This window comes from Populus alba, chromosome 10 (genome assembly GCF_005239225.2).
Source record: "Populus alba chromosome 10, ASM523922v2, whole genome shotgun sequence".
In the NCBI taxonomy this organism is placed as follows: domain Eukaryota; kingdom Viridiplantae; phylum Streptophyta; class Magnoliopsida; order Malpighiales; family Salicaceae; genus Populus; species Populus alba.
Window position 1 is genome coordinate 2,778,056 of NC_133293.1, and position 25,271 is coordinate 2,803,326.

At 35.0% G+C, this 25,271-nt stretch overlaps 1 protein-coding gene across 5 annotated transcripts; it reads right to left on the bottom strand.

Moving 5' to 3' along the window:
- Window positions 1–12,040: 12,040 nt before the first annotated feature.
- LOC118029881 (serine/threonine-protein kinase RUNKEL) lies at window positions 12,041–23,657 on the bottom strand. Of its 5 annotated transcripts, XR_004684238.2 has the most exons (13): window positions 23,326–23,657; window positions 23,144–23,233; window positions 22,372–22,424; window positions 22,147–22,222; window positions 19,996–20,057; window positions 19,820–19,898; window positions 19,667–19,726; window positions 17,911–19,527; window positions 16,764–17,633; window positions 15,003–16,125; window positions 14,823–14,917; window positions 12,558–12,684; window positions 12,041–12,397 (listed from the first exon to the last, which is right to left on the bottom strand). XR_004684238.2 is itself a non-coding variant. In XM_035033848.2 (11 exons), the coding sequence occupies exons 1-10, from the start codon at window positions 23,371–23,373 to the stop codon at window positions 15,013–15,015; spliced, it is 4,068 nt and encodes a 1,355-aa protein (XP_034889739.1). In that variant the 5' UTR covers window positions 23,374–23,657; the 3' UTR covers window positions 14,576–14,917; window positions 15,003–15,012. The 5 variants fall into 5 exon arrangements, 2 of the variants coding, with proteins under 2 accessions (XP_034889739.1, XP_073268160.1); XR_004684236.2 differs by having other exon boundaries at window positions 12,041–12,684; XR_004684239.2 differs by lacking the exons at window positions 12,041–12,397; window positions 12,558–12,684 and adding an exon at window positions 14,576–14,699.
- Window positions 23,658–25,271: the final 1,614 nt, after the last annotated feature.

The following is a 25,271-nucleotide window of genomic DNA, read 5'->3' on the forward strand; positions in this document are numbered from 1 at the left end:
AAGCTTAGCCTTGCATATCTATTGAACAACTACTCCTAAAGATGAAAGAATACATAATTTCTGATTTGTAGAGAGGAGAGTTTGTGTTTCCTCCCTTCTTCTTTTTTGCTTGCTACCTCCTTCTACTCACCCTCTATTTATACACAAATTGTAAGTAAGAAAATCAAAGTTCAAGTGTGAACATCAATAGATGGTGGTAGTGTGAAGGCGGCTGGCGGCTGCTGGCTGGCTGCTGGCTGCTGGCTGCTGGCTTGAGGTTGGTGGCTGTCTTCCTTGACCTTCTAGAATATTTACTGGAGGAGCTAAATTGCTGGTCGGTTTGGATGCTTCTGGATGAAATTTGGATTCGTTTCTTCACGCAACCTGCTTGCTGGCAGAATTCAGCTGTCATCTTTGAAAAATCATATCTCCCTCATATGACATCTTTTTTGGCTGAAATTTGGAGCGTTTATAGATCTTTGAGTAAGGAATCCAACCAAATTGAGTTTGCATCAATTGGACTTCTGAAACTCCAGATATTAAATTTTGAATAGGCAAAGGTCAACATTGGCAGACTGCGAGATTTAACTTTGAAGGATGTAATTTCCATGATCTTTCTCTTTTTATTTTTCTTGCATTACATTTCCAGAAAGGTATGGATGTTATCTTTTTAATGCCACTGGAATCACTTCATTTCGATCTCTGGAACTCACGCTCTGCACAAAATACCGACTGAACGTCAAATCTGCCAATTACCTCCAATTTACTCCTTTTTGCATCTTTCATCCAAAAATGCCTTCAAAACATAAAACAAAGAATATCAAGGCATTTTATATAAATAAGATAGGCAAAGCACTAGTTAAATGCGGGTGAAACTATCGAATAATATGGTTACATCAAATACCCCCACACTTTGCTCTTGCTCGTTCTCGAGAAAGGATAAATAAAATTAAATTGAAAATAACTATGATCAATTTCTTAATCTCCCATCAATGTCTAAGAGTACAAGCATTATAAACAAGAATACAATCATGAAGGATAAATAATATAATTCTTATGAATTTATTTACATGCAAACTTCAAAACTCAATCAATCGTCTAGATTTAAATGAAATCTATGCCATGCCAAAGTGATAGGTCCTCTCATTGATATACACTCCAACACTCATGTGTTTAGGGTTTATGTGTTTAAATCTCTCAAATTCAATCAAAGAGTATGTTCTACCATAAGCTTGCTTTTCAATCTCATCTCCATTATTAACTTATTACAAGTATTACATGAATCAAAAGGTCTTATTTTCCGGTTGTAATGGGACTGAGGTTAAGGTGAGGTAAAAGAAAACAAAAGGAAATGTTCAAACCAAAGAAAGTAGAGCATTCTGAAAAATGATACTTCAAAAAGGATATTCCATCAAAGCTCATAAATTTTTTCATCTTTAATCACCAATGCTTAACTCCTTTTAATTTCCAGCTCTTTCAACATAAAACCTTAAGAACATAAAGGAATACTTTTTTTTCTATTTTTTTTTAATTTTTTTTTGTTTTTCTTTTGGCAATTTTGCCCATCTTTTCATCAAGCATCACTTCTTTCTTTTCACATAATTTCCAACCATAATTCCATGAGATATTACAAGTATATGCTCTACTAATCCTTGGCCAGGGGAAAAGAAAAACATATATAAAGTTAAGGCTTATACATGGATAAAGCAAAAAAAAGATAACCAAGCTCAAAACGGGCTCACTAAGGATAATATGCTTTAGGTTGGCTTTTTGGCTTGAGGGGTTAAAAATCCTAATGCCTTTATCATCTTCATGTATATTTGTAATGGGATATAATCTCAATAAGATATGAAGCAAGTTCTAGAGATACTTATCATTGAAAGAATGCACACTCAAAGAATATAATGTTAAAGGCTCAAAAGCTTGCATTGGTATAACACTATAAAGTCAACATGGCATATTCTCAAAGTCAATCCCTAAACCAATTAAACCTTAAAATTTGCATGCATACTCCTTCATTTGATTTATATCTTCATCTATCTCAATTAATTCTCATATATAATACTGATATTCTCAAAAACCAATAGGAGTTAAAAGATCAAACACAATGTTTTTTTTTTAAAAAAAGAACAGCAAAGAAAATGAAAATAAGAAAACCAAAATTCTCCCAATACCCCCACACTTAAAACACAACATTGTCCTCAATGTTGAAATAAAAGCAAAGGAACATAAGAGAATGACAAAGATAAAGTAAAATATGAAAAATAAAAGATAAGGAAAAAGAAAGCAAATCTGATTTTTTTTCTTTTTGTGTTGGGTTGCCTCCCAGTAAGCGCTTTTGTTTTATGTCACTGGCTCGACATGTTGCATGCTCATTCTTCATAGATTGGTTCAGCTAACTCTGCAGAAGCGGTGATTTCTGTCATCCAACCTTCATAGAAAGGTTTCAAACGATGCCCATTAACCTTGAGTACTTTGTTGGTTTCTAAACTTGTAATTTCAACTGCACCATAAGGAAAAATATTAGAAACAACAAAGGGTCCAATCCAACAAGAGCGTAATTTTCCAGGAAAAAGTTTCAAACGTGAATGATAAATAAGGACTTTGTCTCCAACATGAAACTCCTTTCTTGTAAGCATTCGGTCATGAAGATTCTTAGTCTTTTCTTTGTAAATCCTTGCATTCTCATAAGCATCATTTAGAATCTCTTCCACCATAATTCCAATCTTTTTGGGCACCAAAAGGATAGGCACCACCCATTCATTGTTTGTGATGGGGTAAATGAATCTTGCATCATTGGGAACAATTTGCAAAGCTTGCAAATCCAATGCTGATTCATGCATGTTTTTGGGAACACACACGTGCCTCTCCATCTCTTCTATCTTGGTGAAATCATAGCCATAACTCAAAGCTATGTTTAATCCATCTTCGCAATCAAAATCAGAAACTTGCTGCACACACTACACTTATCAACTTGGTCATAACATGTGATAGAATAAACATTGCTATACGGATATGTCATTGCATCATGAAAATTAAATTCAATTTTTTCATCTCCTACCTCCATAGACAAGGTATCCTTACCACAATCAATCTTTGTATTGGCAGTTTTCAAGAATGGTCTCCCAAACAATATAGGAGTGCTGGTTGATGAATCACAAGAATCATGTTACATATCAAGAATATAAAAGTCACATGGAATAACCAAACTATCAATCTTGACTAGGACATCTTCTATCACACCAAGTGGGTAAACAAAACTACGATCCGCAAGTTGTATTACAATACTAGTTTTATTCAAAGGCTCTAGACTAAGAGAATCATAAACATGTTTAGGCATAACACTAATGGATGCACCTAAATCGCATAAAGCTCTTTTAAAACTAGCATTACCAATAACACATGGGATAGTAAACGCACCTGGGTCTTTTTGTTTCAAAGGCAGATTCTTTTGAACAACAGCAAATACAACTTCACCCATACTTACCGTTTCATGACCTTTCAGTTTGAAAGCTCTCTTGGTAGTACATAACTCCTTCAAGAATTTTGCATACTTGGGAATTTGCTTAATAGCATCAAGCAAAGGAATGTTGAGTTCTACTTTCTTGAAAACCTCTAAAATCTCTTTTTCTTTGTCCTCTTTCTTTGACCTAGAAGAACTCATAGGAAAAGGTGGAATTGTTTTAAAACTGGAATTCATTAAGTGAGGAGTTACCTTTGGAGTGTTGGTCTTTGTTTCAGTTTGTGGAGGAGAAGGATGATGTATCTTCTTTGTACTCAATTCAGTTTCTATCTCTTCTTCTTCCTCCATCTCAATTTGTTTTGACCTTTTCTCTTCAAGTTCTTTCCCACTTCGCAACATGATCGCACTAACATTCTCTTTTAGATTCAATGCTTGTGAGGGAAATTTTCCATTCATTTGTGCTTCCAATTTCCCCACACTTGAAGCTACTTGCCCCATTTGCTTTTCCAAGTTGTGAATACTTGACCTTGTTTCCTGTTGAAAAGACATGATATTTTGTTGCAAGGTAACAGTATTAGAAGCCAAAGTTTTCATCATCTCACAAAGATCATCATTGGATGACGACCCCATAACATTGGAGTTTGTGAATGGAGGGGGTTGTCTTGCTTGATAATTCTGTTGGGGCTGAAATCCATTGGGATGGAATTGTCGGCCTTGATTGCCTTGTTGGGATGGGTTGCCATAGCGTAAGTTGGGATGATCTCTCCATCCAGGATTGTACGTGTTGGAAAAGGGATCATATTTACGCTGGGGTTGTCCGTTGAATGCTCCATCAATTGCATGAGCTTGTTCAATGTAATCTTCTTGCATTGTTGGGCACATATCCGAAGCATGTCCTTGTGAGGAGCATATGCTACAAACTTTCACCTGCTGCACATTTCCACAAGCCAAAGAACGCACAAGAGAAGTAAGATCATTAACTTTATTTTCAAGGTTAGAAATACTTACCTCATTTACTCGTTTGTTGGAGAAGTCTCCACGAGTGCCAAATTGTTTCGAGTTGGCTGCCATGTTTGAGATCAATTGGCGTGCAGCCTCAGGTGTCTTATCTACCAATGCGCCTCCACTTGCAGCATCAATGATACTACGGTCAGTAGGCATCAATCCTTCATAGAAATATTGAATGAGCAGTTGATCGGGTATTTGATGATGAGGGCATTGAATGCATAGTTGCTCAAATCTTTCCCAATACTCGGAGAGAGTCTCTCCATGAGATTGCCGAATCCCACATATTTCTTTCCTTATGTTGGCAACTCGAGATGCTGGGAAATACTTCTCAAGGAAAATCTTCTTCATGGCATTCCAAGTTCCAATAGATCCTGGGAGAATAGAGAAAAGCCATGCCTTTGCTGCCCCCTTTAAAGAGAAAGGGAAAGCTTTCAACTTAACTTGTTCTTCATCAACTCCATTCGGTTTCATGCCAACACAAACCATATGGAACTCCTTGAGATGAGTATGAGGATCTTCTCCTGCAAGACCATTAAATGTTGGTAACAAATGTATAAAACCAGATTTGAGCACAAAGTTTACATTATTGTCAATGTTTATGCACAATGGTTGATTCTCCACGTTAAGAGCAGCAAGCTCCTTGAGTGTTTGTTGTCGTGCAACCGCCATGGTGTTGAGGTGAACTTCCTTTCTTAACCTGCGTAAAGTGCTTTCTATTTCAAGATCAACCTGTACTAGACTCTGATTAGTAGAACGGGTTACTGGCATCAATCGCTAAGAAAACTCAAAAGAAAGCAACCACACAAGCGATAAAAAAAAATAATGCAAATTATATGAAAATCCTACGCTAGAAAACTAAAACTGCCTAAAAACCTTAGAAAACAATAGAATTTGGCCTTGATGGGGTGGGGCTAGTGGTATACCACTAGTCTTGTTCAGAAAACAACCTTAGAAGGTTGTTTCACTTCAGAAAACAAAGGCTAAAAACCTAATTCCACAAACAATTGTCTTCAACAGTACCGCTGCGGCAAGTGAACAGTAACTCCGCAAGCAAAAAATTTTGTTTCTCTTTTTTTCTTTTTTTTTTTTTTGCAGAAATGTAAATAACAATCACAACAACTAAAAATAACAGTACAAGCACAAGAATCAACTAAAATTACTTCCCCGGCAACGGCGCCAAAATTTGTTGCGATGTCGCGGTCGCACAAATTAATTACCCTAGATTAAAACACACAAGATAGTATAGAGCAAGCAAGGGGTCGATCCCACGAGGAAGGTTTAGTTCAGATTTTTATTCTATACGTTATGCAATGGGGGGTTTGATTTGCAATGATTTAAACTATGGCAGAAATTAAACTAGCAAACAAAATCAATTGAAACTGAAATATATCAAGAAAACAAACCTTGGTTGCAAGCACACACCCACCAACAGAAATTAGAACCGATCCTTGAAACGAAACTCCAGTTTATATTATGAATTTTATCTTTTCTTAATATTGGTTAATTAACGGATCCGCCGTATAACTAGCCCTAACCAACAAACAATCACAGTGTCCGCACTAATGATTTAATCCAATGGTAGCTTTAAGATCTAGATAAATTCATTAATCTTAACAACCAAGTTGTCAATTTGTGTTGCTATGATCGAATGTTCTCCCTAAGTTTAATAACGTAGTTCCGCTACAATTATCAAGCTTAGTTGCTTCACAAGTTTATATACCACAACTCCGGTTTTGATATCAAACTTAGCAATAGATTGTTCACAATAATAACTTAGAGTCCGCTCTAGCAATTATCAACAACAATCATAGGAAATATGCATAGGAAAATAAACATACTCATTCATTACATAAACTAAAAATAAAAGGAAGAATAAATCTCATAGTTCTTGAAATCCGAAGGTTTGTTATGTCCTTGCAACCAAGAAAACAAGCTTAGCCTTGCATATCTATTGAACAACTACTCCTAAAGATGAAAGAATACATAATTTCTGATTTGTAGAGAGGAGAGTTTGTGTTTCCTCCCTTCTTCTTTTTTGCTTGCTACCTCCTTCTACTCACCCTCTATTTATACACAAATTGTAAGTAAGAAAATCAAAGTTCAAGTGTGAACATCAATAGATGGTGGTAGTGTGAAGGCGGCTGGCGGCTGCTGGCTGGCTGCTGGTTGCTGGCTGCTGGCTTGAGGTTGGTGGCTGCCATGAGGTTGGTGGCTGTCTTCCTTGACCTTCTAGAATATTTACTAGAGGAGCTAAATTGCTAGTCGGTTTGGATGCTTCTGGATGAAATTTGGATTCGTTTCTTCACGCAACCTGCTTGCTGGCAGAATTCAGCTGTCATCTTTGAAAAATCATATCTCCCTCATATGACATCTTTTTTGGCTGAAATTTGGAGTGTTTATATATCTTTGAGTAAGGAATCCAACCAAATTGAGTTTGCATCAATTGGACTTCTGAAGCTCCAGATATTGAATTTTGAATAAGCAAAGGTCAACATTGGTAGACTGCGAGATTTAACTTTGAAGGATGTGATTTACATGATCTTTCTCTTTTTATTTTTCTTGCATTACATTTCCAGAAAGGTATGGATGTTAGCTTTTTAATGCCACTGGAATCACTTCATTTCGATCTCTGGAACTCACGCTCTACACAAAATACCAACTGAACGTCAAATCTGCCAATTACCTCCAATTTACTCCTTTTTGCATCTTTCATCCAAAAAAGCCTTCAAAACATAAAACAAAGAATATCAAGGCATTTTATATAAATAAGATAGGCAAAGCACTAGTTAAATGCGGGTGAAACTATCGAATAATATGGTTACATCAGTTTCCAAGTCATTTTTAGAAGGAATTGTTTATCAATTAAGGTGTGAATCTACACTACTTAATATAGCCTATCACCCTCAAACCGATGGACAAACGGAAGTGGTTAATGGTCCAGATGGTTAGCATTAACATAGTGATAATACAATACTAACTACTGCACATCAACTAGAGCTACTCCCTATGAAGTCCTATACGAATTGAAACCTTTAATCCACATTCCATACCTTTCAAGAGATAGTGCTTTAGAAGCAATAGATGATTTTTTTAAACCAAAAAAGAGGACATACTTAGGGTAATCATAGATAAATTATAGATGCCACAAAACAGGATGTCTCAATTAGCAAACAAGAAATGCAGTGATAGAGTTCAAGGTTGGTGATTATGTTTACATTAAACTTCAACCATATAAAAAAAAATCAATTGCTTAAAGACAATATCATAAACTAGCAACAAAATACTATGGGCCTTACAAAGTAATGGAGAAAATTAGGACAATAACTTATAAACTGGATCTGCCATCTACTGTTGCCATCCATCCTATCTTTCATGTCTCTCAACTAAAGCAACATGTAGGTCATAACATCATACAAGCTACCTTGCCCATTTTTATCAATGAAAACGATCAAGCTCTCCTGCCCCAAGCTATAATTGACAGAAGAATGACAAAAAAAAGGAATCAAACAACAACCTAGATATTGGTTCATTAGAAAGGTTTTTCACTTATAGAGGCAATATGGGAGTTCTTGGATATTTTCTCTTAGGTTTCCCTAACTCTCCCTTGAGGATAAAGAAGCTTTGATGGACGGGGAATTGTTGCAAGAAGATTGAATTCTATACTGATTTCATATTTAAAAAAATAAAGATGATTGTTGCACTATCAAACCTTCCTCTACAAGGCATTCCATTTGTATTCCATCTTGTTCTCAACACAACATTTCATCTTGTTTCCAACGTAGCATTTTAATTATAGCTAAGTTTAACTTCCTTCTTTCTTAAAGCCACATGTGGCTTCATTTTTGGTGCCAAGAATTATTAGTTTGTAAAAGCCTTCTTGTACTGTGCTATTAATGTAACATAATGCACTTAAGAAAGCTAAGAAAAATGTTAACAAACTTTGAATAAATTACAATAGAGGTTCGGGTGAATCATCTATGTTTTATCCATTGTCCTTTCTCTAATTTTCATTGCAATCTTTCCTTAATAAATTTGCTAGAAACCTTTTACTACCGGATAGCTTAGTAGTCGGTTCTCTACAAATCAGTCTTGTATTGTTGAATCTATATGCCCTCTTTTAATGTAACACCCCATCCTACTAGCAAGATATTATCCACTTTGGCCCAAGAGCCTCATGGCTTTGTTCTTAACTGCCACGCATGACCCCAAAACGTGTTTTACTAGTAAAGTTTAGCATGATTATATAAGGCCCTCCTCTAAGTCATCACCTGTCAATGTGAGTTATTACAATTCACCCCTCTTAAAGAGCCTAACGATCACGTCGGCACCATCAAACAACAAGTGAGTCGGGCTCTGATACCAATGTAACACCCCACCCCACTAGTAAGATTTTGTCTGCTTTGGCCCACGAGCCTCACGGCTCTGTTCTTAACAGCCACACATGACCCCAAAACGTATTTTACTAGTTAAGGTGAGCATGCTCATATAAGGCCCTCCCCCAAGTCCTCACCCACTAATGTGGGATCTTACATTTAAGATGTCATAAGTAATTACTTTTAACAATCTTTAAGTCCTATGCCTTTATCTATTTTGTTGTATCATTATTTCTTGGTTTTTTCTGAAATAGTTATGCTCATTTTCTTGTTTTTATTTTCAATCACGAAAATAGCAAGGGGATCTCTAGCTTGAATTTAGTTTCACCTTCCATTAATGGGAAAAGCTTACTTTATTTTAGATTGTGAAGAGGTGGTGGACCTGGATTGTGAATCTCTTGTGCGATGTGGGATTTATAGCCATCATATTTATATGCATTTAATATTTCAGTCTCTGACTTTGTTCTTGAATCTATATTAACAATCAACTAACCTTGGTTCTTGCGCTTCGCTGCGGGACCAGATTATTGTTTTATACAAAAAATAGTGTTTAGGTATTGAAATGGGGTTAAAAAATAACATAAAAAACTGGCCATGACAAATGTGTAAGTTAATAAGGGTTAAATCAACATGAGATAACAAATGTTTAATTATTACTATTACCATTACTATTATCATCTTCATCAATAATATTATTATGTTCATTTCTATTTTTATTTTTATCACCATTATTATTACTACTATTATTACCACAACTACTAATATCATCTTAATTATTATTACTATTATTCTCATTACTAACACTATTATTATAATTATTGTTGTTGTTACTACCAGTACCACTATCATTACAACCACAACTATTGTTATTATGATTATCATCAATAATTTTATTATTAGTATTAGTATTAGTATTATTATTATTATTATTATCATCATCATCAATAATATTATTATTTTTGTTACTATTTTTATTTTTATCACCACTATTGTTGTTGTTGTTGTTATTTTCATAACTAACATTACTATTATTATTACTACTACTACTAATGTTATTGTTGCTACTATTGTTATTATTATTGAAAAAAATAAAAACCATGAACTTGATTTGAAGGACTTAATTAAAAACTATAAAAACTTTGACAGAAAGATCAAGAAAAATAATAAGAAATCAAAAGAATAAAAATCAAACTGAAATCACCATAATTATCATTGAAAAAAAAAGCAAAAAGTTGATTTGAAGGATAAAATTGAAAGCTATAAAAACTTTGTCAAAAGAGAAAAGGGGTAAAAATACAAAATTAAAAACACGAGGACTAAATAAAAAATCATTATATATACAAATTAGAAACCAAGGGTTAAATTGAAAACACACAAAACTTTAACAAAAGAAAAAATGACATAAATATACAAATCAAAAGTAAAAGGAATAAATCTAAAATTCTAATAACACTAAGGAGCATCATGTATTTAATGGGGAAGGAGAGAGAAATGAAGGGGGGGAAATGAAGGGTCCCCGGCGTTAAACCAGGAATATTTGGACTACATGCGTTGTCTAGGATGGAAGATGAGAAGGTGTGAATCAAACTATAGGGTGGAATCCCATTTTTTACCACTAGGAGACATTGCACGTGTTGCCCCAAAGATGCAACGTCTCCCACTCCCTAGCGCGCCATTAACTTTTTCTAATTAGAAATATTATTTTAATGATAAATTACTGCATTACCCTCATGCAAACCAACAATTAACAAAAAAAACTAGATCTAAAAGACTCTAATACCTTTGACCCCAATGCATTAAATCTTTTGGATCCAATGGTTCATTTGCAATTCAATTGTATATATAAAAAAAAATGAAAAATACCAATATACCCTTATCCGATATAAGTGTTTTTTTTTTTTTTACTTCTAAGGGTATTTTTTTATTTTATTGTTCATAAAATACTGCATAGACAAAAATACCCTTACACAAATTAATAATGACAAAGGATCTATGTGAAAATATCAAAATACCTGACAAGGATCAACCCAACACCAATTTTAATTATGCTAGAGATCCATTGGTAGTGCCAAGTGAATCAATTACGAGAGCTTGAGAAAAGAAACTTAAAAAGACATTGAATAAGCTTGTTCAAAACATAAAGGTCAAGATGGATCTAGAGGAGCTTGAGGCGCCAAATGAGCATGAATGGCAACCTCTTCATCTAATCTAAATCAAAGAAGAGCCCAATTAAAGTCTTAATGGGGGCTAATGTGTTCGGTCCAAAAATCAACCTTGTTTAGGCTTATTTTTTCTAATGTTACAAGGATTAAAAATTAATAATTATTATTCTATTTTTGTGCAAGATAATTTGGTCAGATCTGATCCTTAATGGGAGAGGATTCTTATCATTAAAAAAAAAAAAAAGTTTCCTAGTCCATCAAGGAAACTAAGGGGCAACAGATTTGTTTTCTAAACTAAGAAGGATTATTTAATGATTCTCTTGGTCTAAAAAGGAAACTAATTAATTCAATAACTAAGGAGAAAATAATTATTATTTTTATCCCAAAAAAAAAAAAAAAAAACAAAGCTCAACAAAGAAAAGCTAGAGGGGGCAGCAAAAGTTACCAAATTATAATTAACTTTTCTAATCTATTTAAAATTCCTTAAGTCAGCAACTCTTTCTAAGCATGAAAGGAATGCTAATTCAACTATAACACCTTATAAACTAGGGATTTAATATCCTTTATTTTCATGTTCTTCATCAACCAAACAGAGTAATGCCTAATTTGATGGATGCTCCTGGGATTTTCTTGCTTTCTTTTTAGTTAAGATTAGATTGCTAAAGTTTTAGTAGATGAGTAAAATTGGGTTTGATGATATTTTTCATCCCTATATTATTAAGCTATGACACAGTAAGAGATGTTTGAGAGTGGTAATAATTATATTTTCAAAGTATTTTTTGCTTGGAAATATATCAAAATAATTTTTTTTTACTTTTAAAAAAATATTTTTAATATTAACACATCAAAATGATATAAAAAATATAAAAAAATAATTTTAAATAAAAATAAATTTTAAATTTTTTAAAAAGCTATTTGGAACGCAATCCTAAATGAACCATAAACCTTATACTTGTCAATCACAAGAATTTCATAATGTATTGTGTTTTTGTTGTGCTCTGGAAAAGAAGGTTTAAGATTTTCACTTGTTTTCATTCTAGAGAAAAAATATAAAATTGGATTGTCTTCTCCTCCGAGAACAAAATACATTAATTTCTGTCATGTGCATCTCTCTTATCTGATCCTCCTAACCAAACCCTATCTTAGAAAGAATGTAACTCCTTTTGTCTTTAGGTTGCACAAGAAGCTCCTGGATACCTACTATTTTCTGAGAGCTACACCCCTGTTGTTTCTAGCCTTAAACTCTCCGCCGCTGGTTGAGATCAACAACGTTCGTATTGGAAGTACAGGTGATATCCTTAGCCAAAGAACTCAGCTCAACTTTATACAGCTTAGCATTGCCATAACCAAATGTGCAACTCCCTTTTCCAGATCTGAACATATGTTTTGCTTAATTGGTAACTGATCCCAAGCTGTCATGTTGACTTGGTTAGACTTGTATTTTCACTTGAAACACATAGGACAGCCTTTTTTTAAAAAAAAAGAACAATGATACAATGGAAAGCAGATAAAAGCATTATTAAATTAATCATGATTAGTTAACATGTGGCAGATTTTTCGATAAATGATCACCTAATTCATAGTCCTTTTTGTGCTGATCTCATGCACATGGAATAGAAATAGTTTGTTCCATATTGATCCGGATCAAAACCATGTGCCAGCAGGAATCCAAATGCTGCTCCAGGAGGGGAAGCCTTTGCTGGCAAGAACCGATAATATATACATCAAAACATTGACATGGCGTAATTTCAGAGGCACTAGCTTCTCAAGAGATGCAGATATTAAAGAATGCAACCAGTTCGTGACTTAAGATAGTCTACCTTGAAAAAATAAATGACAATCTATGGCAATGCATCAACTCATCAGAAGAATAATAACTACTTGCATTATGTTGTATACTAATTACGGAAAGATGAACATGGAAATACTAGAACTACAAGATCAATTACTCTTTTCAAAAGGTTCGAATCATTTAGCCAGCAAATGACTCACATTTTGAAAATCTAGATTGACCAATATGCTATAAACCCCACAGCAATAGCAAAGTTTATCAAGTTTCGAGGCGATGCAGAGGAAGCCGGCAATGCTCCTAGGGGTGAGAAAGCAGAATCAGGCCCTGATGCCACCACCTCATCTGGATTAGGCGGGCTTGGGGTGGAGGGAATGGTGGGAACCGACGATACGGTTGGGGAAGGTAGCACACCACCAGGAGAAGGCAATAGTGGAGCAATGTCCGGTGACAGTTCTTGGAAAGGAGATAGTGGAGGAGGATTGGTTAGGAATGGTGGTGCAGTAGAGATAGGATAAGGCGAGGTTTTTGAATTTAGCTGAGTGGAAGAAGAAAGCAAAGGAAAGATCATTAAAGGCACAATGAGTAGTAAGAAAAAACAAAAGGAGGCCATTCTAATGATCAAGAAATCAATGTCACACTTACTTTGACAGAGTAATAAAATGTGGGGGTAACGAAAGTTTTGTTTGAGAAAAAAAGGGGTGCCAGTTGACAGTATGGGATCTTTTGGTGCCAGTTATGATGGAGGCATTTTAAAGGTATGACTAAGGGCATCATTAGGTGGGGTCCTGTTCCACGTGGCATATGATGAATGGGTGATGATGAGAATTTGCACGTTGGCATGTATGGGGAAGAGACAAAGATTGGTTGAATTTTGTTGTGATATGTTTGTTGGAATAGATTCCTTGTGTCCCGTGAATTTGGTTTCCCTAATTTTAGGATCATAATAATCCCATATATCTAACCCAAAGCAACTATGTGGTCTGATAAATAATAGTGTACGAGTGATAAAAGGCCTTGCATCTTAGCATACTGGCCAATTGACCTAGATGAAAGTTCTTTATGAAAAGGAACTATGCAGGAACAGGGTAAATTTGGTTGAAGCCAACCACTCAACTTACCACTGAATTTTGCCAACACCAGCCGTGGCTGCATGTAGTCACTGATCCTATCTATGCCTACAAATCAAACACGCATGGTTTCTTGGGACCACCATGCATGATTAGCAGTAGTTAGCACAGACAGCTAGGCTCAACCAATGCAAGCAGTCGCAGCTGTCCATAGCAAAGCTTATCAAAGATAACATGGATGAGTAAGGATACGACTTATCTCCAAAACTTCAAATGGTCCAAGACCGTATCAAGAATCAAATTGAACGCAACAGCATCAGCCGTCAGCATCCAGTTCCCTGAACCTTGCTACAATCTAACGCCACCATATCTAAGGCTAGAAGCTATAATTTCAAACCTGTCATCCCGAGACTTCATTCAATTATGTTACCATGGAATCAGGTCAATAACCAGCTAACCACGGATGAAAATAATTTGATCATCTAGTGGCAAGCAAACTCAAATGAAATGGTTTTAATGGGTCAGCTTGATGGGTCCCTGTCTAATCACTTAAATAATAACTCATTGTCAATTGAAAAGTATAAGCTTTCAAATTCCAAGCAAGTTCACAAATTTAGGATGTCCATCTCCATCCAGGCCCCAGCATAATTAAAGGAAAGTTGAAGCTTGAGATTAAAATACAGTGATAAAGCAAAAGGGGCTTTCACCGGTGATTGGTGAACCAATGTAAGTAACCGTGTTCAATTTCCAAGTCATTAGAATAATCTAATTTCTTCACACGATGCCCAAGTATGTGCAGTCTTAAAGAAAAGGACAAGGTTGCGCAAAAATGATCTAGTTGCTTTTAAGCCGATTCTGAAGGTAAAAAATTACTTGATTACATGTTTATAACAATGATAGAAAGCTTACAAAGATTATATAAAAACAGGCCCGTAAGAGGGCACTATACTAGTAATATGCATTAAAGACTGAGCTCACCTCAAGACTGAGGGGGCAGGACCATGACCCTTTATATAGAATTCAGGAAACCTGACTTTCTCGTCCTTTTACAAGCCAACTAACTTGCATTATACCTGTGAATAATAGGAAACCAATAGATGTCAGAAATCCTAAACTTTGAGAAACAAACCAAGAAGAGAAAAGAAACCAACAAACAACCTCAAGGACTTCAAATGCAACGAGGTAGGCGCTGCAACTCTGAGGCCGCAAGCAAAGCTGCACTGGCTAAATCAGGGGGGCTTGAATTTTTCAGCTCCAAAAGAATGACTTCAATCCTTGAAATCTCGTTTATGGATATGGATAGTATCATCGCATGTGACAAATACTGCTGACAAGAATAAGCAAGAGCATGCAGTATCCGCTGCAAAACTAAGTGAGGAACACCCTTGCGCGAAGACTCAAGGATTGTACTAACCTTCAGCAGATTAGTTAGAAAACCAGTTGTGGCTTCCCTTGGAGCTGCCTTCAGCAACAACAACACACATTCAGAAGCTATATCTCCAATATTTGCCTCACAGGACCTACTCAACTCCAGCAAAACACCTACATTGCTACCAAAGTCCATTACATCTCTTATGCAGTGCTGTTGATCAACTGCAGCGCTTGCCTCAGAAGAATCATTCAGAAGTGCTGGCTCTTTTTTGTAGGCAAGTCCTCTTTTACTGCCAACCGAGCATAGGAGGAATGCCCTACACAGGCCAAGAGTTGGCTCAAGAAAATCTTCCATGTCCTTGGCATACACAAACTCTAAAAGGTTTCCAATGCTCCTAACCACTTTTAATTGAGAAAGCAACTTGGATTCCATTTCAGGAGCTGATGCCAAAGCCAGACACAGCTGAACATTATTGACATTTGCACTTGATAGGTCACCAAGCAAAAACTCAAAGCACTGTGAGACTGTCTTCAGATGTAGAATGTCTGATATTTTTATGTAATTAAACTCAATGAGCATCACAAGGAGCTTCTGCGCATACATGGGAATGGGATCTTCATCTTCAATAAAGGTAGGGTAGAGAGGTAGGAAATGAATAATGGATATGGACTTTAAAGCCTCTGATCTTTGGTCATCTTCCAAAGGTTCATTCAAGAAAATGATCATCACATCAAACAGAATTTTAAGGCACAAAAATCTGGCATCACCATCCTTGTTGCCCTTGTACAGAACAGCTAGACCAGGAAGGATTTCACAAATGAAAATGTTGGGGCTTTCAAGAATGACAAGGCGCTCCTCTGCAACAGATTCAAGAACTCGAAGAAGGGTTATTTGAAAGTCATCTCTGCCCTGGAAATTATACAAAAAAATGTTTCAGTATTTGAATCATCATTTTGCTCCCTGTGGTGATCAGAAGTGCTCCATCATAAAAGAAATGTAATGTTTATTTACCAAAATAAGAAGATAATTGTGGAAATGTCCACCTAAGAAAGTGTACTCCATATCCATCTGAGCTATGCATAATCTGTTGGCGCAATTTGTTACCTATACCTTGTTGTATAATGGATCACTACTTGTCCAAGCATTATATTTTACCAGCCATGCAGTTATCTTTCTTCAACAACTAAACATTTTCCATAGCAAGTTGCAAAACAATAAATTAACTCTAATTTAATCAAGTCAGCGAAAAAAAAAAGGATTATTATACCCTATATATGGCAGGTGTATTAGGTTGCCACTTGAATAGGCATTTTGCCAACTATGTAATGCCCTAATTTTACTGGGTCAAGCCATCTTGTTCAAGTATTTGTACCTCAGACTTCATAACCGCATTTTAATTATTTACATCTAGACAAGGAAATCTAGCCAAACAATTACTTTGCACATTATATCCTAAAGTTTTGTTCAATTAAGAGAAGAAATGAAAAATAAATGTAAAAATAAGAAATAAACAAGCAGCAAAAAATTACTCAGCTCCAGCTTCCTACCTGAAATGGTGTCTCCATGACTTTGACTAAATTTGCCAGCTGCTGCATAACTTGATGGCTCACCACCCTCAACTTAAAAGAAGAGCTTCCAAGAAGATGAAGAACAACTGGAAACAAATGAACATTGGTCTTTGGAGCAATTCGATGTGCAATGGCAGAGCTGTGACCATGGCGCCTTCCTCCCATCATTTGCTGAATATCTCCTGTTATAATATCAAGTAAACTTGGTATGGTAGATGCCACAGCATGCACAAATGCATCTAGACTTTGTTGGAGATAGATGTCCTTCTCTTTTGCAACCCTATCCACTGCAGATAGTAACCTTGGATTGCAAAAAAAGTGTGGTAGACACCTCCTAGCATTTTTACAAAGAAGAGCAATGAAAAGAAGTGTCTTTCCCCTCAAAATGTCACTACCCTGCTCAGTAAGAGACACGAGACTTGGGACCAAATTCTTATCCTCCACCAAGTTTGAAAGGTGCCGTCCAATATTTGTGAACATATGAATTCCAAGCATAGCCATGTTTAAGAGGTTCAAACTTATTTGCTGCTCGCGTGGGCTGCCCTTGACAAGGGTAGTTGCTGTATCTTTGAAAGACAGTTTCTCCATGACTGATTGAATGCAAGGAGGGTTAAATCTTGTCAGGCGAGCTAAACATGAACCTGCAGTAAGCCTGATGCTCTCCTGTTTCCCTACAGCTCTATATATATAACAGAGGTTAGTAATCACATCCTGGCTAGTGAAGCGAGCTGGCCAGTGTCCCCCTTGACTGCAAATGTTTTCAATTGTCCTCAATGCATAAAGTTGAGCTATATCATCCTCTCCTTTACGTAAAACGGATGACACCAATGAAATCAATGAGTTTGGAACCTGCTTCCAGTAAAAGAACATTATTAAATGAAGAAAATAGCAGAATAAAAGGACGCATAAAAAAAGACATTACACATCAGCAGAACTTCCTATCAGAGCATGACTTTTGAAACTCCGTGAATCATAGAAAAAGGAGTCTCTCCATTACACAGAATCTGACAGATGTGTACAGATGAAAAGATGGGGAATAAATGAAAATTTATTGAATGGAAAAATCAAGTTTCATGCAACATAGCATGCAAAAAAGAAATTTACGAAAGTAAGGTAGAAAACTAACCTGCCAGCCAAATGTGGATCTGCTGTCCTTTGATGGAGATTCTGGCGGATTGTTATCTTTGCTCTGATCATTCTGGGTGGATATATAAAACAGCAACTCACCTAAAGCAGCCATGGAAAATCTCCTAACTTTTTCCTGCTTGTCTCTAAGGCCATCTGTTAGTGAGCCCAGAATTCCAGAATTTGCCAAATCATCTTCAATAAAAGTTGAATGACGAATTAACAAGCCAATCAATGAAGCAAGTTGAACACGCAAAGCTGGGGTCTTGGACAGTCGAAGCATTTTAACGAGCATGAGCATTATTGGCCCATTTGTCAGGATATTGGCTGTGTCAGCATTGCTACTCAACATCTCAAGGTATCTAATTACATTCAACTTCTCCCCGATGCTAGTGTTTCCATTTAAAATGGATATGATCTTATTGGTGAGTGCATCGAGCTGCTCCTTAGACATCCTTACAAAATCAGATGGTTGCAAGGCCTCAAATGGAAGAGAGGGAATAACATCTGACACTTTATCAGCTTTTCTACTGGGCATTACAGGTCTGACAGATAGATCAGATGGATGCCAAAGGACCTGTGAGAGGTCATGGGATGATTTTGAAGAATCAAACTCAATGGCTGACACTAAACCTTCTTTATTTCTCTGATTCCTGAGCTGAGGACTAGCGCTGAGTGGAGTAGAAACCATATCAACATGCTCTGAAGATGAATCTTGATCATTTGTTCTTGATTCATCTAAGGCAGGTGCGTTTACCACAGGAGAGGTTTCCAATTGGGGAATGTTATTGACCACCACTTCTATTGCACTGTTTGGGTTATCTAACCCATCAGGTTCATCATGTGTCTCATCTTCAGCGTTCTCGTTAAAATCAAGCTCCATATCAGTGTTCTCAATTTTGACTTCAGAATCATTTTCAGAGCCATTGAGCAAGGGCCTCCTGTAGTTTTCCTTCTCATTCTCCTTCTGTAAATTTGATTTTGCTATCCTTGACAACCTTAAGAGATTAACACACCTAGCAGCATTGGAAGGATCTTTCTGCTTCTCCTCAACCACCCTACCAGAGGCCTTTGTTTGAGTTTTCCTGCCACTTGGTGTACCTTTAATTGGTGTCTCATGACCTCTTGATCCTAACATAGAATTCTCATCCAATTTTGGGGTCCCTTTTGCATCTTTTTCATGATATTTAGGAGGGGTCCTATTTGCTAAAGATTTGTCACCATTACGTTCTGAGAGGCAAGGCTTAGCACAAAGCTCAATCATATTATCAAAAGCCGTTTGAGGAGGTAATGGCACTAGAGAAATTTTAGACATCCAGAAAGCATGTCCACAAAGCTCACTCCACTGGATTCTTTCAGCTGGATCTTTTACCAAAAGAGAATTGATTAAGTTAGCAAAGGGACGGCTTGGAGTGCCAGGGAGGGGTGGTGGCGGATCTGAGAGTATGGATTTCACCAGCTGTGTGAATTCTCTTCCCATAAAAGGAGGCCTCCCTGCATAGCACTCATACAGTACACAGCCTAAAGCCCAAAAGTCAGATGCATACGAATGGACACCCCCATCCTCAAATAGTTCAGGAGCCATATAACAGGGTGTTCCGCGTTTTGCTTGTGGCAACTAAGTAAATACATAAAAACAAAGTTAAGAGTCATAAAAAATTATAACCAGATAATAAAAGTACAAGCTCCATGTAGTGATGCCACATCAAATGTTCTACAAATAGTGTCTTAAATGTTGAGCAATTAGAACAACCTACCATGGACGAAGGAGTTTTGGATATATCGCTCAACTTTCTTGCCAATCCAAAATCACATAGCTGCATTCCACAAATGAGCATGAATACCAATCATGTGCATAGCAAAAACTAATAAATTACTCAACCATATAAAAATAAAAATGCAAAATGTACCTTTGTGTGTCCATTCTCATCTAAGAGGATATTTGATGGTTTTAAATCACAGTAAATGATTCCTTTTGAGTGTAAGAACCTGACAGAAGTTATCATTGTTAAGAAAAATATTGAAAGCAGACAATTATTACAAACATCATATAGAAACAAAATTAATTGCCAACAGCATTTCTTACTGCAAAGCTCTAACTAAGTCACGGGCAAGATCATGAATTGAGTCTTCAGGCAGTTGACTGTCCTGAAAGTCAATTATAAAGTATCTTGGTGAAATTATCATTCACAAGACGTTGCATATAACAAAATTTGAAATCGTTTTCTTGATTGAACTACATGAAACAGGAACAAATTCACAAGATGGGAATATAGCATATTACGCCGAAATTATAAGCCAATATCATTGGCAATTGTGCAACCTAACTTCCATATTTATCACCATAGGTTTAATGCATAAGATACCTAAATGCTTTGTGAGGCCAATGTCTCAGTTTTTTTGTCACCTTGAGTGTGAAATCAAAATTAGAAGAAAATTTACTGATATGTATTCCAAGTTCTATGCAAATTTCACAGCATTTCCGTTCCTAACAGTAGAAAATTGGTGACAATAAAACAGGATTCAATCTAATTGACTATACAAAGCTATTTGTTGCCTAAAGACAAAACAGAACAGAAGGCATAAACACTAGTATATTGACGCCTAGTGTTCTTTTTCTCTTATTTAAGAAAAAAATAAACTCTTCATGGACGTCTCATTCTAGACTATCTAGATTCTTGTACTGTGAAAACACATATAATGATACATCAACCTATGGCAAAGCCTATAAGAAACTTGTTTTAACATAAACATGAATCATATTCATAATTAAAACAAATTGTAGATAAATGAGAAATTGATCTCATTGAACATCAACCTATGGCAAAGCCTATAAGAAACTTGTTTTAACATAAACATGAATCATATTCGTAATTAAAACAAATTGTGGATAAATGAGAAATTGATCTCATTGAACCTTTGACTCACATTCACCTAATAGAAATTATTCAAATTAATTGTACATGTTTGGTGAAATGAAAAATAAATTTAAAATGACATATGCAATGGTATCAATGTGAGTATTCTTTGTTAAATGTGAGTGTGTTAAGTTTGTACACATTAAATGTTAGTGAAAATATTAGTGTCTTAGGTTATTTATGTGAAATGTGAGTGTGCTAGGATTTAACAAATGTGAGTGTAGTTGGTAAATCAAAATGACATATACAATGATGTAAATGAAGACTTTGTGTTCCTATGAATAGGTGATGAAGTTGTGAAGAGATGATTGTTGTTTTTGGTGTGTGAAGTGAAGAGTGAAGAAGAGGAAAGAAAGAGTTCTTTTAATAACCTTTTAGAGAAATGAGTTGGAACTTTTGTGAGAGAAAAGAGTTAACACTATAGTGTAAGGAATACAAGAGATAGAGATCTTGTTTTCCTTGTCATTCTTCCCATCTGTCTGTAAAAAATTCTTAGAAAGATTTTAAGTTCACAATCCTTTGGTTCATAGATTTTCAAAGAAAATACATCATTTGAAAGTTAAGTTGTTAAAATCCTGAAAGACTACTTGCAAGAAATTGTTTGTACCAAGTGCCAGGCATTTAAATCTTAAGGACAAAAGTTTAATCTATGACAAGAACACCATATCTTAGAACAAGAATCTTCACAATCTTTTGGTTCCTAGATTTTCAAAGGAAAGGCATCATTTCAAAGTTAAGTTGTTGAAATCTTAAGAAACTACTTGCAAGAAATCATTTACACCAAATGACAAGCATTTAAGTCTTAAAGACAAAAAGTTTAATCCTTGAAAATAACACCATATCTTTGAACAAGAATCTTCAACAAGTGTCTTACAAAATTTATATTAGTTTAAATTTTAACTTGTTTCGTATATATTAGTATGCATGCTAGGAAATTGTTATAATTCAATTTCATATATAAGTACATTACTTTGATTTATATTTATGCATGCTATGTAATTATGATCATGCTTTTGTGTTAAACTAAACAATTGCCTAATCTTTAGTAGGTCAAAATCACAAACAAAGCCTGCCTTTTTTTTCTGCCTTGTATTTCTAAAAACAATTCACCAATAAAATTATCAGTCATATTATTTTTAATCCTGAGCATGAATGATCAATTCCACAGTTCCCCTTGTGTCCAGCAAAAGAATGAGAAATTCATTAAAGAAAAGCAAGGCATACAATAAAAATTAAACAGTCTCTACCTGTCGCAATAAGGTCATGAGAAATTCATTAAAGAAAAGCAAGGCATACAATAAACAATAAACAGTCTCTACCTGTAGCAATAAGGTCATGAGATCTCCACCAACACAATATTCCAAAACCAACCACAAGTGAGATGGTGTTTCGTACCTAGTACATACATCAGGAGGTGTGAAGAAACCGAAAAGGAAAGCTAATGAAACAAAGAAAAGCATGAACTGTATTACTAAGTGACAAATAAATACATTGGATTAAAATAAGAATCTTGAGAGCTATTAACCCATGCTAACAAGCCTTACCAAGAGTAAAATTTTAAAACATTTGAATGATCCAAGGAGTGAAGCATCCTAACCTGCAAATAATACCAATAAAATGGTATGAGTTAATGACATCTATAAGAACTAGCATCAAGCATCGCTTGAATTTTCTAAGACAGTGATAAGTAGGCATAAAATACTCTACAGCCCCTCATTTCCCATGCATAAAATAAAAGTGATAAAGATTAAATTAAAAAGAAAGAAAGAGAAAAGGAAAGATGACTTCTAGTACATTCAACTCAAAATTGAGTGTTCTGAACAATGGGTAATAGCAAAGCCACTCGTTCCCACAATTTTTACTAAAAATATATACCCGCTGGCTCTTTCCCGTCTAGTTCCCAAAACTACAAACATACTTGACATTGACTTCCTTAAACGCACCTGGTACCTAAAACTCACTAGCATCTTTAGTACTTAATTAAGATACAGCAATGACACTAAAAATTGTGTTAAATCAGCTACAAAACCAGACATTTATCAAATTTAAGCGGCTAAATTGTTTTAAATTTGTTACTAAAACAAACATTTCCCAAATCTAATAAACTAAATTGCACTAAATTAATTACTAAAACAGGTATTGCATCAAATTTAATCAACTAAGCTACCTTAAAGTAGTTACTAAAACAGGCACTTCATCGAATTTAAAATCACAAACTTAAATTCAACTTTGATCAAAGATCAATTACTCCAAATTCGACCAAAAACAGAAATTAAATAAGCAAACGGAACAAGAACAGCTCTTTATTATCCTTACTTCGTGAAGAACTTTCCTCTTCTGCGACTTGTCGACACTCTTAACAGCGAAATACTCAATCGTCTTCTTCTTTCTACCTTTATACACACTCTAAACAATTCAAAACGAAAATCAGAGATTCGAAGAAATTCACGCATTCTTAAAATAATTGAAACAAGCTACCGGTTTAAGTTTTACATTACCGAGTATTTGCCACGGCCAATAGCTTCATAGATATGGAAATGATTCATGGCGACTGAACTGGATTTCTAGGGTTCCGATTTCGATTAAATGACACTGCTTTTATCAGAGATCGGAGAAAGAGCGGATGAATTTTTAAGGGGGGTTTGGATGCGAGTATTTTTGGAGATTTGTCTTGGGTTATGATTGGAGTGAGTGAGGGTTCCGCTTTAGTGATGAGTCAAAAAAACGACGAGAAGAGCAAGAGGGTGCTATGGGCGGGAATATGAATATGTAATTGAAAAATATAAAAGCCGAAAATAAGATAAACGTGTCGGGTTTATGCGTACACCTTGTATCTAAACAGGAACAGACGCATTTTCAATTTTTGAATTTGGGTGGTGCTATTATATTTGAACATTGTTTCACGTGACTATCACGTGATCAAAATCAAACTTGGAACACCTTAAACTTCCATTTTGTGGTTGTATATATGCGGCACGCGGCAACAACATAGACTTTTTGGTATTAAGATATTTTATGCCTTGGTTTTATATAAGTTAAAATAACTTGATTTTTATCTATAAAAAATTGTTTTTTATTTATTTTATATTTAAAATCTATCTTACAATACTTTTAATTAAAGATACATTTTTTAAAATCTATTTTCTTAAAACTACAAATAAAAATATTTTTATTATTGAAAACTATAACTGCATGAGCTACCAGAATACTAAACATATATATATAGAGTCCATTTAATAGGTACCATTATCATTCTTAGAATTTCAATAAAATAATTAAAAATTAAAAAGAAAAAGAAAAAAACCCATTCAAATTTACAAGTTACATGCCATGTATTAACAAAATTCAAGAAAAAGTTGCAACTTGCAATAAAATACTCTAGTGAATCAAACTCAATGTATCATTAAGTTAACATTCATAAAATTAGTTTAAACTAGTAAATTATTTGTGTGCATTGTCAACTTGGCCAAAATTAATTCAAACTTTTTAATAATGTTATTAAATTCAGCTAGACTTGTTAAGTTAACATAATAATTTGTCAACCTAGCCTTTAGAGTGAACTAAATTTCAAAGTAAATCATGTGAGAATTGACCTAGTGTGGCCTAGTGACTTAGCAGGTGCTCTTGTGACTTAGTTAACCCAACCAAAACTCAATTTGCCCTTTTAAAAAAATGACATCAATTTAATTTTTTATATAAAAAATAATGGAATGAAAACCTTTTAGATAGACCCATATCAAATTTGTTAGCTCGTCCATCCCATGACCTAGGTCATAGGTTTGATGGGTTAACACCTAAGTCATGCACTACCATGTTTAATTACATCGCATTTTGGAATTCATATTTTATGTAATTAAACAATTATAGAAAGAGATATTTGTATGCAAGGTAATGCATAAAATTATCAAGGATAAATATATTTCTTCAATATAACTCCATTCCTTATTAACGCTTCTCTTTATTGTTTTAACGAAAGCATTTTTTTATCATAAACATTATTAAAAAAAATATATTGTGAAAGTACTAAATCAACAAAGACATTACCACAGGGGGGGTGTTTGCAAATCTTGCAAAGCCAAGGCTTATTCTTGAACGTTTTTGGGAACATACATGTGCCTCTCCATCTCTTCTATCTCGATAAAATCATAATCATAGCTCAAAGCCATGCTTAATCTGTACTCGCAATCAAAATCAAAAACTTGTTGTATATACTTATCAACTTGGTATTAGTATGTGATAGAATAAACATTGTTGTAAAGATATTTCATTGCATCATGAAAATTCAATTCAATTTTTTCATCTCCTACTTCCATGGACAAAGTATCATGTCCACAATCAATTTTCGTATTGACAGTTTTCAAGAATGATCTTCCAAATAGTATAGGAGTGTTGTTGTTTAAGGAATCACAAGACTCATGTTCTATATCAAGAATATAGCAGTCGC